A 19,366-nucleotide genomic window follows, 5' to 3' on the forward strand; every position below is an offset into this window, starting at 1 on the left:
TAAGGGGAAAAAAACCAACTCATAATAATCAATTATTCCCATTATAATTAATTTTGTCTTATTTGAAGCATAAATCTCTTGTTATGGTACTTCCTTGCTAATGACATAGAAAACCATTAGCAAAATTATTGTAAAGTGTTAACTAATAATAATAATAATAATACATTAATGGAGTTATACCTTCTTGCTACAAAAAATTCTAATCATCTCAGATTATTTCATCCTCTATTTGAAGTTGTTTACCATCAAAACCCAGAAATTAACAGAAGTTGATAGTTTTAATGGAGAGTAGAAATTAGAACACCTTAATTTAAGCAAAAGGATCTTGAAAGACACCACAAATCCTACCCCATTATCTCATGGTAGCCAAAATGGGACTCTCAAAGGCTACACAAGCCTGTACTATAACATTCCTCTGTTCAAGAAACTTCAGTGACTTCCCATTGACAAATTTCCCTGCTTGACATTTAAAGGGATGAACAATTTGGCTCCAGCCTACAATCCCATGCTTATAACAGTACCTAGTGTACTAGACTGCTTTCCTATCACATAACATTCCATCTCCACCTGCATGCCTTTCCCAAGCTTGAAATACTTTATCTCCCCACCCCTTTTACCTCTTGAAAACCTTAGCTCCTTTTAGGGCTAAGCTCAAACATGACCTTGCTCAAGAGGCCTTTCCTCATTGCCCCCAAATGTTGGTGCCGACTCTTATTAATGTGTATTTTTACATACCTTGAGATGTATTTACTTATCTTTGAACATGTTGCTTCTTCCCAACAGAACGTATGCTCCTTTAAGGAAGGGGCTGTCTGACTTTTGTATTAATATCCCCATTGTCTAGTTCAGTGGTTGGCCTATAGTAGCCATTTAATAAGTATTTGCTAGTTAACTTTTTTTTTCCCCAAGGACCAGCGTAGATAAGTATGAAAAGGCTGATCAACAGTAAGTTGATTTAGTACCTTTGGTATTAAATCCTTTGGCCTTGGCAACCCCAACCTATGAAACAAAACAAACAAAAAAAATGCAAAACATCCTTCAGCCTTATATGGCCAGCTTCATCTTCTTCACACTTTTAAGACATTAACTTAACTATTGGTACTCTAGATGTGAAGTCCTTGTTCAGGAATGAATGAGTGCACATACTGCCAGGGAAACTGAATCATATCAAACTTGTCATTCTCACTATAAATATATCCAGGAAACAAAAGGAAGTTTCAACTAAATGGAAGGATGATGCCTTTGGAGAGGCAAATAAAGGAGCTGAGGAAGTTACTTTTGTTGTATATCTAAAAACAGCAAGAAACATTTCATGAGACAGTCAGCCATTTTTTTGTTTGTGTTTTGTATTGTTGTGTATTGTAATGTTTGTGATAAGCATTTTCAGGGGAAAAAATACTATGACAATAATAGAAGATTATTTGCCAATACAGAGAGTGAGGAAGCACAGATATTCTATGAAAACTCAATATTGCCCAAATCAAATCATATACTTCAATACTTGGTGACTTTGTTGTAGGGATAGAGAACAGTGAAAAATTTATTGCAACATATGGTTCTGAGTAAGAAATGAGAAACCAGAAACTAATAGACAATACAAAAGCCTCATACTGCATATTATTAATACTGTCTTTGAGAAAAGGCATTAGACATCACAAGCACCAGTTAATATCAACAAAAATAAAATTGACTGTATTTGAATGAACAAGAAAGGACTGCTTTCTAATGTGGATGCAATTTATAAATCAGCTATCCATATATAATTGGACCACTAATCAATACCAAATTAGGAGAAAAAATAAATATGAGATATGGTACACAACTGAGACATCTCTAATTTGATCTCTTTAACCAAGCTGTTGAGCCTAAGGAAAAAAAAAACAGACAAAAGAACAGACATTTATGCATATTATCACAATTTTCTAAGTCAGGGCTAATTTACCTGAGGTCCACAGACCCCCTAGGGTTGTATGGATAGATTTCAGGAGTCTGTCTACTTGGGAAAGATTGCATCTTTATTTTCACTAACCTTTGGCTTCCTTTGTAATCCTATATATTTTATTTTACACATTCAAAAACATCATTGTTATTTTTGTTGTTCATCAGGGTGCCAAAGTGGTCTATCAGAGAGAGAGAGAGAGAGAGAGAGAGAGAGAGAGAGAGAGAGAGAGAGAGAGAGAGAGAGAGAGAGAGAGAATCAAGAACCTTGTACTAAAGGAATTTAAAATACATAGCATTGCCTCTTTTGGAGGAACCTTAGAAAATATCCTTAGGATCTGCATCAGCCAAAAAAACACTCGATAGCCTTGCCAAGTGGAAAGGGAAAGCAGCCAAGAGCAATTTCAAATATTACTTGAGAATATAAACTCATTTATAAAAGGTTGCAGGGAATGATGGTAGAAGATCATGAGCAGAACTGCCTCATAAAGTAACAGAATAAAGTAGTGGAAGGAAAAACACAGAAAGCTTGGTAAAAGACCTAACAAAGTTAAGTTACCTGATTGGCATTTAAAGATGAAAGTTGAAAGTAAACACAAATATATGAAAAGTGGAAAAAATTATGTCAATAATTCTATAACAAACTCTTTTCTCTATCAATGACAATGGAGCCATCATATCTGGATTTGAACACCATAGTTCCTGATTCCCTGCATGAAGTAGAAATGGTGTTAAAGACCAGTGATGGGAAAAGCAACTGAACTAGACCATATATATACACAGAGAAAGTGATTTTAGGATCAATTTTCAATATATCTGAAAGAAGAGAGGATGACAAATGTCTAGAAAAATTCTTAGACCTTATTACTGCCCAAAAGAAAGATTTAAAAAATATAGTTCCTGACCTATATGCCTATTTTCCCATATCTATAAGGTCTTATGAGAAAAGAAAAACTGTTCACACATTGAGGGCAATCTGCATTGAAACTTGAAAAGGAAACAAGGTTTTTTGTCAATGATATTCTATAATCCACTGAACTGACTAAAAAGAGACTAGAGATACACATGCACACACTATATACATATATATATATGTATGTATGTATATAGTATGTGTACAATATACATATACATGTAATGTGTGTATACATATATGTTATGTATATATGCTATATACCCATGTACATATATGTATGTGTGTGTATCCCTGCATTGGTTAACAGTTTTCTCCATTGCTTGGATGATGGCATAGATGGTACATTCATCAAAATCAGAGGTAACATAAAATTCCCAAGAATGGCTACCATGTTGGATGACAGGGTCAAGATTCAGAAAGATCTTGACAAGACAGAATGTTGAGCAGACTACAATAAGATGAAATGTTATACAGATAAGTGTACAATCCTACAGTTGACTTTAAAAATCAACTTCAGAAATAGAAGATGCAGGAGATGTGGTTAATAGTAGTTTATTGGAAAAGATCTGAAAAAGTAGGATGAAACTTGATGTGAGTGAGTTGTGGGATATGGTATCTAAAAACTAACACAATTTTAGGCTGAATTGAGAGAGACTTGGTGTCCAGACAGAGTAGAGGTTCTTAACTGAAAGGCAGGTAGGTGGTACAATGGATACAATACATGTCCTGGAGTCAAGAAGACCTGAATTCAAATTTGATCTTACAAATTTACTAGCTGTGCCTGGGCAAGTCACTTAATCTCTGTCTGTCTTCATTTCATCATACATGAAACGGAGATAATAATAAGCTTTATTTCCCAGGGCTATTGTGAGGATAAAATGAGACAAAATTTGTAAAGTGCTTAGTACAGTGCCTGGAACATAGTAAGTACTAAGTAAATGTTTGTTTCCTTCTTCTTTAACCTTTTTATTTGTTTGTTTGTTACTCCAGTAAAGCCTATGGACCCCTTCTCAGAATAATGAGAACATAAAACAAAATCAGTGGTATTACAAGAGAAACCAATTATATTGAAATACAATAATCAAAATATATATTTCTTTAAACCAGGTTTAAGAGCCCAAGGTTAAGAATTCCTGAACCAGCAGAAGTGATAGCCACGTTCTCCTTTGTCGGATACTGTGCTAGGTCCTAAGAACCAGCTTTTCAAAGGGGATTGATGAGCTGGAGATATGACAGAAAAGGGTAACTGGACTGGTAAAAGCCTTTGGTCATAACAAAGCAAATATCCAGCTGAAAGAATTGGGGCACTTAGACAGGAGAAGAAAATACGTAGGGGAGATATGGTCATGGTCTTCATGTATGTGAGAGCTGTCAAGTGAAAGAAGAATTGGACTTTTTCCACTTGCCCTAGAAGACAAGTCAAGAAGAAGCAAAGGGTAAAAGCTGTAGAAAGGTAGATTTAAACTCCATGGAAGGAAAAAGCTTTCTAATCATTAGAGCATTCTCAACTTGTAATAAGCTGGCTTGGAGGAGTGGGTTTCTCCTCACTAGAAATATTCACATGAGGGATAAAAAGAATTGGAGCTTGGAAATTGTGGAGAAAGGATTTTTTATTTTAATATATGAGTTGAGATGGCTGTCCTGTGAGGTCCCTTCCAAATCTAATATTCCATGATTTTTTAAAGAGAAAATCTTCTTAAGAATTAGTGGGATATGATGAGATCTTACTCAAGTACTCAAATGGATTGATTGGTCCCTGTAATGATGCAACTGGTAACCCATCCATGCCAACCCATCCTTTGTGACTCTTCTCCATGTCCTTCTATAAGTTAGGCACAGGGAGTCAACCTAATATACTGGGGGACTTCTTTCGTTTCTTCTGACATTGTGAGAATACCAGTAGAACCCTTGGGCTGTCGACTTTTTTATAGCCTTTGCTCTGGCTATGTGACCAGCTCCCCACCTCCCCCTCACCCCCACCATGCTTTTTTTAAACTTCCTCATTTGTTATATGTTGCAACCTTCTCAGATCCACCACGGGCTTCTCTGTTTCTTTCTGTGTGTGATTCATTTTTAATTCTTTGAAGACTGTGGTGTTCCATGACCTGCAGCCAGACAACAACGCTGGTAGAATATTGACATTAAAACGATGGTTCTCTGTTTCTGGAAAACATTTGAGGACATGTTTCTATTTGTGCACGACATTGAGCTGGTTACAGTAAATCTTGAAATAAGTCAGAGACCCCTGGGAAATTATCTGTGACCACTCAAAAAAATTTGTTCTAATCACACACACACACAGACACATGCAGGCACATTCAAGTAGATAAAATCAAGTCAAGAAGCATATATTGAGCGCCTACAATATGCCAATCAATATGCCAAGTGCTGGGGAAAGGCAGCAAAAGCAGTGACTGCCCTCAAGTAGCTTACAACATAATGGAGAAGATAACAACTCTGTGCAAACCAAATATGTACAGAATGAATTGGAGACATTCAATATAGAAAAGATACTAGCATAAAGGGGGACCAGCAAAGGCTTCTTGAAGAATGTTAAATTTTAGTTGAGATTTGAAAGAATTCAGGAAAACCAGGAGGCAAAGATAAGTAGGGAGAGGATTTCAGACCTGGGGACAGTCCTTGAAATTTCAGTCTAGAGATGGAATGTCTTGTGTGAGAAGCAGCAAGAGAGCCAGAATCACTGGAGAACTGAGTATATGGCAAGGAGTAAGGTATAGACTGGAAAGGTAGAAAGGGGTCAGGTTGTGAATGACTTCAAAAGCCAAACATAGATTTTATATTTGATCTTCATAATAGGGAGCCACTGGAGTTTATTGAATAAGACAGTATGATGTGGCCAGAACTTTAGGGAGATCACTTTGAATAGCTGAGTGGAGGTTAATGTATACTGGGGAGACACTTGAAGAAGGGAGACTAACAAGATGGTTCTGCAATATTCTAGGCACAAGATAGTGAGAATCTACACCAGGGTAGTGTCAGTGTCAGAGGAGAAAAGGTGGTATTTGTGAGAGAGGTTTCAAAGCTAGAGTGGACAAGTCTTGTCAACAGATTGGATATGGCCATAGAAGGAAGTTTGAGAGAATGTGGGGAATCAAGAATGATGCTTAGTTTGCGAGCATGGGTGACTGGAAGGATGGCGGTGCCCTTAGTAGTAATAATAGTGAATTGGGAAAAGGGGGGGATTTGGTGAGGGTGGAGATAATAATTTCAGTTTTGGACATGTTGAATTTAAGATGCCTGTGGGACATGAAGTTTGAGATGTTTAACAGGCATTTGGAGATGCAAGACTGAATGCCAGGAGAATATTCTACTGCCCAGATTACAACATTCAGTTAGATGAACAATATATAGAGTTTGTCCAACAGTTGTATATGAACATATGTGTGAATGGTAAGTAGGGGAGAGAGACAAACAGAACAAATAGATAATGAATTGGGCCCAGAGTTTAGCAAGAGGAGGAAAGTGGGCTAGATAGTCTTCAGGAAATTGCAAAGTTTTATATTAAAGAAGTTTTGTAGCCAGATTAAAGGATATGACATTGCTACTATACTGAATCCTGGTCAGACAGTATCAGTAATCTTGCATCAAGTCTAGTGCCATGTCTTAGGTAGAGCATTGACAAGTGTGAGCATGTCCAGAGTGGGTTCCTGATGAAGGAACTTGAAATGATATCACATGAAGATGAATTAAAGGAATTGCAAATGAGAGGCTTAGGAGGGGCTTTCCTACTGTCTTCAAATAGCTGAGAGGTTACCATGTAAAAAAAAGAATTCAGTTTGTTCTACTTGACCACAGAAGGCTAAATGGGAACAAATGGGTGGAAGCTTCAAGATAATTGAGTGCAGTGTGCATGTAATCTTCCTAATAACTAGAGCTGTACCATGACACAATGGGCTGTATTGAAAGATGTAACTAGAGGTCATGAAGCAGAGGTTGGATGACCAACAGGCCCTATAATGTCAGGGATGTCATAGGTAGGATTTATACTCGGCAATGAACTTGGACTTGAGGTCCCTTCCAAAGTTGCATCTCCATGATTTTTTGATCCATAAGTTTGCATAGGAAAAATGGGGCCAAATTATGATGGAGGACTCTGGCTGAGGAGTTGGAAAATGTCATTGCACATTGTTGACAGGACAGAGTCGTTCTGTAGGCACACCACCATATCTGACTACTCCCTAACAGTGGCATGAATGTAGAGGAGAGGAAGATACCTAGGAGAATAGAAGCACAGTGACTTCTGTGCCTGAGGTATCAAGTAGTGTGAGTCATTCAGAAACTTAAAGGGGACAGGTTGAAATTAAGCTGATTTATTATTTCTGAAAAACCATCATTGCGTCAAATTCCTTGTCACAAAATTAACTTGCGATCCTTCCTCTCCCCTCACTAGAAGCCTAGCCTAAACAGTGAGCTCAAAATCCTGAAAAATCTCTGAATGGGAATATTTAGTGATGTCTAGGCTATTTTTATTATATATATATATATATGTATATATATATATATGTATATATATATGTTACTGATATTTTCCTACAAGCTTGAGAATTATTTAAACTAGTTTTTACATATTTCTGTCTCCTGAATCATTTACTCCATGATTTTCTTTTCTATCTCAAAAATATAGAATTAAATAGTGTATAGGGTATGGACTACAACCAGTATTCCAAGCAACCTTCCATGTGCTAGTCCATCTTTTCCATTGCTATTGTTTTTGCCTCCACAATGATGGGAATGCATGAGATATGGTAAATTTTTAACAGTGATGACATCTCTGACTTTTCTCCCCGAGTGTTTTAAATCTGCAGTGTCCCACACAGCAATTACTATGGCCAACATGAATTGCAAGACTCTTTAAGAATTATATTCTGTTTTAGAGAGTGAAGGATGGATACAGGGTTGATTTAAATGCATAGATAAATAATGTATTTTCATTTGACTTATCCATGGCATGAACATATGATGCAGGTATAAAAATAAAATGCATTCATAGCATAATGTAATGCTTGATGATCCAGAACCCTGTCCACCAGGGAATGGTGGACAATGCAACATCACATATATTAGTACAAGAATGCTGCTTTTGTCTTTATCCATTCATTCAGCAAATATTAATTGAGCACCTACTTTGTGGAAGACAGTGTGTTGGTCCTAAGGAGGATATCAAGATGAATAAGACTAATAAACCATCTTTATTATGCTAGGTTGTCTAATTTCTGCCCTTGAGGAGCTTACAGCCTAATATAACAAAGGTGTGTCTATGAATTCACAGTATGATACCCCCCCAAAAAAAATCATGAACTTGTATTATGACCAGAAGACCCTGGAAAAGATTGCAACTTTCTCACATCCCATCCTTCCTTAATCCACTAGCTCACTATTTCTTGTTGGAAGTGGACAAGATTATCTCTGAGATCGATGCAAAGGACCAGCCTTAAGCAAAGCATTCTTTTTCCTCACTCCATTGCCTGGGTGAATTGCTACCCAGTTCATATATTTTCTGAGCTGGAGGTGGTGATTAAGAATTTAGGGTTAATATGAAGGAATCACAAAGTTCTTTCCCATCCAGCTCCTGCTGGGCTATAAATTGAAAGGGTAGCTAAACCAGAAAAGGATTTATTTAAAGTAAGCAATGATATCACAAAGAAATTGAAAGCAAGATGTGTTGTGGATAAAGTGCAGTGTGATTCAGTCACCAACAATTAATTGGGTTGAATGTAATTTTGCTTAGATCCTATATAATACTACTGTATTATACTGTTGCGGTATTTTCATTTTAATCCTATATTTAAATATATATGTATATTTATGCTAATCAATAGGCATCTCAGCTCACCAAATTATTTGGGTTGATTTGCAGTAATCAGTTCTAAGCTGGGGGTGGTTTGTGTGCAAAAATTCTCATGATTTAGCTTATATTTAGTGATACACATGATTATCACAATTATTTTAAATTATACATTTATATTTATTAGATCTAGTTATACAGGTTTAACAGCACAAATGATTCTTTACAACATTAGTCATGACACCTTTCATTGATATAATAGGGTTAAATTTCTCAAAATGAATGTGAACTATGGAGGCAACTCATTAAAATCTTCTTCAAATGTCTCATCACAGCATGGCTGTGACCCTGAGCTCTCAAAGGCTCTGCCAGGGGAATGGAAGCCCTCAGTGGTCCTAACAAACAGAAAAGGCTTCAAATGAAAGCCTGGTGACAGTTTACATTTCTGCCATTTGAGGTCCGGCAACTTATGAAATTAATAATGGTGGAGATGGTAATAATGAATGAGAGGCAGCCATGGGACAGTGGATAGAGAGCTGACTTTGGAGTCAGGAACACGGGTTTGAGTGCCCCCTTTGATACCTCCTAGCTGTGTGACCCTAGGCAAGTTCCTTCACCTCTCAATGCTTTAGACAACTCTCTAAAATGAAGTTGCAGAGTACATGTTGACCTATGCCAACATAAGGAGCTTCTTCATGTAAGAGTTCCTTACAACAATGAAATCACAATCATAATAACTAACATTTATATGGGACTTTAAAGTTCTTGAAGAACTTTACATATTTGACTCATTTGATCCTTGCAACAACACTTTGAGATAGGTGCTATTATTATCCCCATTTTTTCATATGAGGAAACTGAAGATGAGAGAGGTTAATGACTTGCTCAGGGTGGTACAACTAATAAATACCTGAGGCAAGATTAAAACTCAGGTCTTCCTGTGGACATTGGAGGAAACAAAGTGGAGGCTGAAAGAGGCATTCCAGGCACCAGGGAGAGCCTACACAAAGGAATGGATATAGGCAATAGTATGTTGCATATGGGCAGCGGCACGAAAGCCAGATTGGATGGGCCAAAGTGTTGGGACAAGGTTGTCAGTTAGGATCCTCTAGAGCGGGGATTCTTAACCTTTTTGGGTCATGGACCTCTGTGATAGTCTAGTAAAGCCTATAGACCCCTTCTCTGTATAATATTATTAAACACATAACACAAAATGCCTAAGATTACAAAGAAAATCCAAGGTTAGTGAAAATAAAGGTGTTGTATTTTCCCACCCGCATTCACAGACTCCAATGGACCTGTTAGGCCCCTAGATCCAGAACTCTTGCTTTAAAGTCTGGTGCAGGAAGCTGCTTTCTATAGCAACACCTCTCCTCTGTGTGTGTTAGTGAGTGTTTTAATTTAATTTAAAAAGTAAGTCTATATATAAATTAGGTGTAGAGCTTACACCAAATGGATTAACATTGCTGTTTGTTGAAATTATAACTAAATGTTTTCAAACATTAAAATGTTTCTTAAATAGAAGCTTTTTTGCTGAGCATTATCACCAGTGGCTTATTTATTCATCTATTAAATAGCATTGTATGCCTCCAGAACATTGGGATAGTCAACATGAGGGATTTAATAAATGCTTAAGAAAATATTCTCCTGCAGCCTGGCTTTCGATTTGCACACAGGCAAAGTTCCTGCTAATGCCAGTGGAAAGTTTTTGTGTAAGAAGACTTCAGGCCACGGCAAAAATAAGTGCATGCAATGCTCTTCTAAGGAAAAAGCCAGGCAACTTTCCGCTTAATGTGAGAAAGGAGTTCCTAACAATTAACGTCAGCTCAGAAGGGAATGGGCTGCCTTGGTAACACAGAGAGCTTGCCCTCACTGGAAATATTTAAGTAGAGGCTGGAATACCACTTGTCAGGGATGTTGTGGAGGGGATGAACTGGTTACTCCAGGGGGATAGAATGGGACAAATTAAAAGACTTCTGCAGTCCCTTCCAATCCCTAAGATTCTGTCATTCTAAGTCTAATGTGCCACAAATAAACAGATGCACACCAAGCTGCTTAAAAGAACTGGAGGCGGACTAGAGTAATGGAACAGCCACTGGGTAAGAGACCCAGATTCTACTTCCATCTCTGTCCTTAGCTAGCTGTAAGACCTTGGGCAAATCTCAGTCCTTTAGTCTCACTACTCTCTCCCTTTCTTCAGTTTCCTAATCTACAAAATGTGGGATAGGGTATGAGAAAGGAGAGGTTGGAATGCAATCATAAAAGGTAAAAACTGAAAGGAACCTTGGTAATCATCTTGTCTTATCTCTTCTCATTATGAATAAGGATACTGAGGCACAGGAAAAGTCCCTTAACTTTGAATGTTCTACATACTACCATTCTATGCAATCTGTGAACTAGGGAAATCCAGCCAAGGTGCATTTAATGGGATGTGTTAGCTCCCTAACAAATTTACATAAAGTTCTTTAGAAATTAGGCTCGAGTTGTTAGAGTAATTGGTATTTACAAGTCTCCTTTCTTACCCTCTCCTCATGGGCGTGCAGCTTAGCAACATGAAGATTCTGTCCACGTATAAGAATTTCCATTTTTAAATGAAATATGGGGTAGCTAGGTGGTGCAGTGGATAGAGCCCCAGCCCTGAAATCAGGAGGACCTGAGTTCAAATCCATCCTCAGTTACTTAGCTGTGTGATCCTAGCAAGTCACTTAACCCCAATTACCTCAAAAAAAAAAAAAAGAAAAGAAAAGAAATATGTAGGTATGTGAAAGGGAGCAGGGTGGGGCAGCTGGAATTCAAACACGTGTAAAAAGGGAAGTGTTGATCCAGTTCATTTATCGGATATTTTGCATAGTATGTACGTCTCCTGAAGTAATACTCGTGAAATTTTCTCAGATTTTTTTTACAATGCTACCGCTGATATAACGGGTCCCCCTTCCCTCCCATAGTTACAACATAAATATAATAATAGCAACTCAGATTTACATTGCTTTTCCTACAACAACCCAGTGGAGGAGATATCACAAATATTATCATCGTCATTTTATAGATTAAAAAACAAACAAGCAAACAAAAAGAAGTCAGAAGCTAGTCAGTGTTGGGATTGGAACACAAACAGAAGTCTTCTGAGTCTAACCCACAGTCATTTCCGCTGTCATACACACACACACACACACACACACACACACACACACACACACACACACACACAGAGAGAAGAAGATGGATGCCCTTATTTCCAAAGGAATTGCAATAAAAAGCAAATGCATCACAGTGAATTGGGTAGAGAGCTGTCCTTGAAGTCAGGAAGACCTGTATTCAAGTCTTCCCTCTGATATATATTACTAATGTAACCAGATTACAGCCATTTAGCCTTTTAATGCCTTAGACAGCTCTCTGACTATGAATTACAGACATGTCTCTGTTCTGCATCAGTGCAAGTGGTTTCCATACTGGGACTTCCAGGCATCAGTGAAATTAAAGCACTGAAGCAAAAACCCATAAAGAAAAATGTGTCTCCGTAATAGGGATGCCAAAAGAACATGACCACTTTGGAAAAAAAGAAATCTGCCCAATGCATCATTCCAGATGAGAATGATTTTTTTTCAGTTGCACAGTGTTTGGATTTTAATATTTGAGTTGATAATATATATATTTTTTTAAAAATATTTTCCTACAGCAATTGGAAGGACTCTCATCCCCCGCTATTTCAGTACTGTCTTTGAAGGAGGTGTGACAGACCTATATTACATTCTTAAGCATTCTAAAGAGTCATACCACAACTCATCAATCACAGTGGACTGTGATCAATGCACCATGGTCACCCAGCATGGAAAACCCATGTTTACCAAGGTAAGAGAAAAGTCTCTATAACACTACCTATCTACCTACCCCCCTTTTCATTTTCTTTCTAACTGTATTGAAGGATAATAATTACCATTTTCTTCTGGAATGTGGAACTAATTTCTCATTCTGCAGACATTTTCAACATGGTTAGATAATTTTTGTTTGTTACATGACTGGAATTTTTGTGAACTGTCATTCTTCTGTGTAAGTTATGTGCAAGAAAGAATGTGTGTTTAGTCAGGACATGAGAACCTCAGAACTAATAGGATGGACATTTTGGCTGTGTGGGGAACTATCTTTATTGATTTCTTTATTTACTTTTAATGAAGAGTTTTCCAGCAACTAAAGAGAGGCTGTGCAGCGTAGAAGAATCATAATAATTCATGTCTGAATAATGCTTGATGGTTTACAAGGCACTTTCTCCCATGGCAATCCCTTGAGGCAGACAGTGCAGATATTTAATAACAAAATGTTCACGTTGGAAGAGACGTCAGCCACCGTCTAGTCCAGCCCCAGCCTCAGCCCCCAAACTATGCCTGATGGATGCTTCTCCAGTCTTTTCAGTGGTTGGGGATGGCTAGCTTGAATTGTTAGGGAGTTTTCCCTGACCTCAAGCCTAAATTTTCCTTTTTAGAACACCCACTCCTAGCGACTGGTTCTTCTTTTGGGCATCCAATAGAACAAATTGAAACCTTTATCTCCATGTTATCTTTTTAAATACTTGAAGGTCATGTCCCCCCTTCTTACAAATGAGAAAATTGAGGCACAGAGTTGTTAAGAGATATAGCTGAGGACAGACCTGTAGTGACGGGATCCAAGCTCAGGGCTCTGGATTCCAGATCTCCTATCCTCCTGCCACTAGACTGTGTATCTTTGTATAGGTATACATGTAGTGTCATATATGTAGATGTATGGTGATATAACCTATATATAAGATATAGATATCTTGTGTAATATGCACACACACAAATTAAGATGTCCTCTCTCAAGTATGGTTAACATTTAGCGACACACATGTATATATATATGCATGTATATATTATGTGTGTATACATACACACACAAAAAGTAAAATGCCATCTGCCAAATATGGTGAACATTTAGCTACATACTGATATCTATGCATATATAAATATGGATACATAATGTGTATATAAACATGCATTGTGTATATGTGTATAATATATACATTGTGTCTATGTATATAATGTATATATACATATAAATTCATGTGCATATATTATGTATACATTATATATTGTAGATTTGTTTTTAAACACATCTACATATATGTATTCATTATACATGCATGTATATCGGGGTGGGGAATCGAGGTTACATTTCCCCGCCCCTGGGTATACAACATGTATACATATGTGTACATTTTATATGCACATATATACATACATATATGCATCATATATGTGTGCCTATATGGTGTGTATATGCTTATATCAGAGGTTAAGTGACTTGCCCAGGGTCAAACAGCTAGTAAGTATCTGAGGCCAGATTTGAACTCAGGTTTTCCTGACTCCAGTTCCTAGAACTCTATCCACTGAGTTACCTAGCTGCTTCACCTTGGCAGACAGGCTAAATCAGGTTGAGGGTAACCAGCAGGCTTCAAACCCACCCGTAAGTTCGGGAATATCTGTCCCAAGCATGTGAATGGGCAAATGAGAAGAATGTGTTCCACGGCCACGAACTTAGACCTTGGCCAGACATCAGAGACGCCAAGGTCATCCACTGCATCCCAGGTCATCGCCGGTCTTCTTCACCTTTGTCCTGCCACTGGACTTCCATGACTCTGGTAGAGAGAGTGAGACTGATGACGTTGTGCAACTCTGCCTTACTTAAATCCAGTTCACTCATGAGTCAAGATATCGCCCCATGATGTCATCGATCCTTTTCAAAAATGAAGGATAAACAACAACACATGCATCACACATGAAGGGGGACATTATACCCTTTTTTGTTTATTTGATTGTTTGACTTTGTTTATGTTTATTAAGTTTATAGTTTGTTTAAAAAAACAACTATGTGATTGGTCAGTTCATCAACCCAGCAGCCTGGGTATTATATAATATTATAATATATATGTAATAATAATATATAACAATAACATATTATACTATACTTATATTAATTATATTATATTACATTATATTATATCATATCATATCATATATTATACTATACTTATATTAATTATATTACATTATATTATATTATATCATATCATATCATATCATATCATATCATAACAATAACATATTATACTATACTTATATTAATTATATTATATTATATTATATTATATTATATTATATTATATTATATTATATTATATTATATTATATTATATTATATTATATTATATATATATTATATTATATTATATTATGTCATGTCATGTCATGTCATGTCATGTCATGTTATATGATATGATATGATATGTATTATATTATATTTATTATATCATATCATATCATATCATATTATATTATATATATCATATCATATTATCATATATGACATAACATATATACTATACTTATATTAATATATTATATATTATTTATTATATATTATATTATATTATATTATATTATATTATATTATATTATATTATATTATATTATATTATATTATATTATATTATATATTATATTATATTATATCATATCATATATAACAATAACATATTATACTATACTTATATTAATTATATTATATTATATTATATCATATCATATCATATCATATCGTATTATATTATATATATTATATCATATCATATCATATCATATATAACAATAACATATTATACTATACTTATATTAATTATATTATATTTATTATATCATATCATATCATATCATATCATATCATATCATATTATATTATGTTATATTATATCATATCATATCATATCATATCATATCATATCATATCATATTATATTATATTATCCTATCACATTTCTATGCCCCCTGCAGAGATGAGAAGGCCAAGCCTGAATGAGGGGAGGAAATAAGCAAAACCCTAAGGCTGCAGAAGGGAAGCATGATGAACTGGAAACATGATGTCACATAAAAGCTCCTGGGCAAACCCCAGGAGAAGGCAAGAGATACCAAGTGACCTAGCATCTGGCCTGGAGGCAGGAGGACCTGAGTTCAAATCTAGCCTCACACATTTAGTAGCTGTGTGACCCTGGGCAAGTCACTTAACCTCTGTCTGCCTCAGTTTCTTCCACTACAAAAATGAAGATAATAATAGCATCTGCTTCTTAGGTTTGTTGTAAGAATCAAACTAGAAGGGGCAGCTAGGTAGTGCAGTGGATCGAGCACTGGCCCTGGAATCAGGAGGACCTGAGTTCAAATCCGGCCTCAGACACATAACACTCACTTAGCTGTGTGACTCGGGGCAAGTCACTTAACCCCAATTGCCTCACCAAAAAAAAAAAAAAAAGAATCAAGCTAGATAATCGTGGTAAAAAGCACTTAGTATGGTGCCTCGCATAGTTAGCTATTAGTAGTATTATCTTCCATTATGGATTCCTCCCTGCCCTCTATACTTTCTTTAACCTTAGTCATGTTTGGAGATAAAAGACTTGAAATACTGGGGCAGCGAGGTGGCACAGTGGATAGAGCACCGGCTTTGGATGCAGGAGGACCTGAGTTCAAATGTGGCCTCAGACATATAACACTTACTAGCTGTGTGACCCTGGGCAAGTCACTTAACCCCATTGCCTAGCCCCAAAAAATAAAAAAGATTGAAATATTCCCAGGACTCTGATCTGTACTTCATCAAATAAATCTTTCATTTGGATCTGTATATTGTACTTAGTAGGGCAAGAATGTGCAGTCTTACATACTAGAAGTATTTTCAACCAGAAATTCCAAAATAACTCAGCTTATAAGCTAACCTTAGCTAAGCAGAATAAAATAGATTAACTGTAACTCTCTGCTTCCCCCTGTGAACTCAGGCTGGTCCGGGCTTGACTGAAGCTTCACGAAATGCAGAAATGTAGGTTTTAAGCTGTTCCAAGGTTTTTAACTCAGATGAGGAGGCCTGAGTTCAAACAGAAAAAGTGAGTGAGTGATTCTAAAACTGCCTGTTTGACCTTGGACAAGTCATTTCTCTTCTATAGAATTCAGTTTCCTCATGTGTAAAATGAAAGACTCAGGCTAGGTAATATGTAAGTCCCTTCCTGCCCTGGATTTATGAACCTAGGATGCTATAAAAATTTTACATTTGATATGGTCATAAGATTAAGCAATAAGCTAATGCTTAACATAAGCCTATAACTATAAGGCTACTCTACCCAGCTCTAAGATTATAAATTATAGATGAATTGTTGATCTGCATCAATGGACTCATTTTCCACACTGGGAATCCCCTACATGGCCAAAGGGAATGACTAGTGGTCACTGTAGACTTGTGTACATACAAGATCACTTTTTCTTTTGAAATGTAAACAAATTCTGAAGTCAGTCCAAAAAGCCAAAATAACATAATTAAAGGCACCCTCACAACTTGGGTGTATGATTTTTAACATATACAAATTCAACCAAAATATTTTGTTCTGCTGAGTTCTTCAAATGTTTGTCAAACTCCCACAACATACAAAGGACAGGCATGCTGAGAGAGGTTCAAGTAGCTAACATCTTAACGGCAACGTTAGTAAGGGTATAAGACACAATCAATCAGTCAGTCAACAAGCATTAATGAAGCACCTTAGGCCTCTGTGGTAGGCTACAGGTAATAACAATAAACAAAATTGAGTGGCTATTAAGCATATTAGAAAGGTACAAAACAAAATAGCAGAAGGGAGAGGAAGAGCATGGAAGGTTTCATGAAAGAAGTAGTATTTGCACTGTGCTTTTAAAGAGTAGACAACAGATACTTTTAATGGAAGGTGTCAGCAGAAAAAATGGGAAAGGGATGCCATTCCTGGTAGGAGGGAGTTTATGAACAAAGAAATACAGAGAGTCATGCTGGTAGAGGTTATGACTGGAAACTGAAGAGAAGGCCAGTGTGAAATGCATTCTCCAAGTTAGTTTGTATGGTGAAACCATAGGATGCTATAGCAGTAGCCTGGAAAACCAGAGGGGATGATAAAGAAATATGAAAATGAATCATCAGATGCCACTGGTTTTATGGTAACCAAGCATCATCAATGTGTATCCTAAATGTTGAGAGGTCATAAGGAGCGAGGGATCATGTGTCACAATTTCCTCCTGTTTTGACAGTTGTGCAAAGAAATTTGTTTGTAAAAGATATGGAACCTTCCCTCTGGATGAGACAGGAACTTGGTGCATGGGAAAGGTTTTTGTTTCATGGGCAGGAATCATCTCTTTGTCGATTATTAACTTAGCAGGGTCCTATTTCATTTCTCTAGCCTAGCATCCATATTGGTTCCTTTGATTCACATTAGGAATCTCTATCTAGAGAAAATGTTAGCACTCTAGAAAAGTCAGCCTTCTCTGCTTGTATCCTGCCATACTGTTTTATGCCTTCCTTATTTTGAGGTGGATGCTAATTCAATGAGCATACAAAATCTATTATATTTTCAAAAGAAAAAAATGACATAAGGAAAACTTGGGAGAGGGAGTATGTTGTAATGAATAGTAGGCTAGCCTTAGAGTCCAGAAGATGTATGTACAAGTCCTGGTTCTTCCCTATACTGAGTGAGGGGATATAACCTTTCAGGTACAGATGAATGGTTGATCTGTATCAATAGATTCACCTAGGGCTCTTACGCTGATGAATTCACATGTCTGAACCCCCCAAAATGAAAAAAAAAAACCTTTAACTCCCTTTAGAAACCTTTAAGTGCATTAGTGACGCACTTCCAAATGAATCTACTTGGTCTCCCTATCTCAATAAAGCTGTGGAAATGCAGTGTTCACTCACAGGCTCCACTCCACTACTAGTGGGCAAAGAATATTTACCTGTTCTGTTTCCAATCTGGGTTGATTAGGGAGTGTGGTGCCCCCTCCTCTCCTAGGGGCTCCACACATTGGTGTAGCCACCTCATCTAAGGCTTAGCCTTAATGCAGCCCAAACTTCCTTGCTCAGGTGATCCACCACTCCCCAACCCCAACCCAGTAGCAGAGGTTACAACAGGATGCCACCACCTGGCAACTCTGAAAATGTTGCACTATACATTTAAAACTTATATTTGTATACCTCTTTTTCTGTAAAATCTAAAAACTATCTTTTCATCCTGGTCAAGGAGTTAATTTACAAATGTTTTAATATTTCTACATAGCATAATGTTTCAGGCAGAACTGAAAGGAAAAAAGGAAAATTAGGGAAAATTTCTTAACAAGTGGAACTAAACCAAAGTGGGATGGTCTATCCTGTCAAGTAGTGGGTGGCCACCTCAATAGGGGTTTTCAAGTAAAGGTTGGATGACTATTTTAGGGGGTATGTTGAGGAAAGGGCCTTCTTGAAGAGAGGGTAGTCACTGAGTGAGAAGGTCTCTGAGATTCTGTGCTGAGATGCTACAGCCCAGTGCTATACCCAGAAGTCCAGGGCAGTTACTTTGGGGACTCACATACTCGTGCCATGTTCACCTCAGCATGAACTATTTGGTGTACCCATTGTCCCATATACTGGAAATGTGTGATGCTAGTAGCTGTGATGAATTCTTCCATACTGTGATGAAAAATGCCACCTTCCTATGAGGTCTTACTCTGGATGCTAATCACGCACATTTATTTTTATGAGTTATGAAGATTCATTTGCTTTTGGATGGTTGCAAAACTGCCTACAGAATCTTTCAAATTTTTCATCTGAGCTGGGAGAATGGGAGAAAAATAACAGCCTCCTGTAATAAAATGTTATGGGTGATTAGC

At 36.9% G+C, this 19,366-nt stretch overlaps 1 protein-coding gene across 11 annotated transcripts in view; it reads left to right on the forward strand.

The window, feature by feature from the left end:
* The window catches only part of LDB2 (LIM domain binding 2), a 406,998-nt gene that overhangs the window by 288,332 nt on the left and 99,300 nt on the right, over positions 1–19,366 (forward strand). For all 11 annotated transcript variants that reach the window (XM_078148929.1, XM_078148930.1, XM_020992786.2 and 8 more), the window contains one exon: positions 12,337–12,509. In XM_078148929.1, the coding sequence (XP_078005055.1) occupies positions 12,337–12,509 (173 nt within the window). The remainder of the gene's footprint in view (positions 1–12,336; positions 12,510–19,366) is intronic.

This window comes from Phascolarctos cinereus, unplaced genomic scaffold (assembly GCF_003287225.1).
Source record: "Phascolarctos cinereus isolate Bilbo 61053 unplaced genomic scaffold, phaCin_HiC Scaffold_9;HRSCAF=440, whole genome shotgun sequence".
NCBI classification, from domain to species: domain Eukaryota; kingdom Metazoa; phylum Chordata; class Mammalia; order Diprotodontia; family Phascolarctidae; genus Phascolarctos; species Phascolarctos cinereus.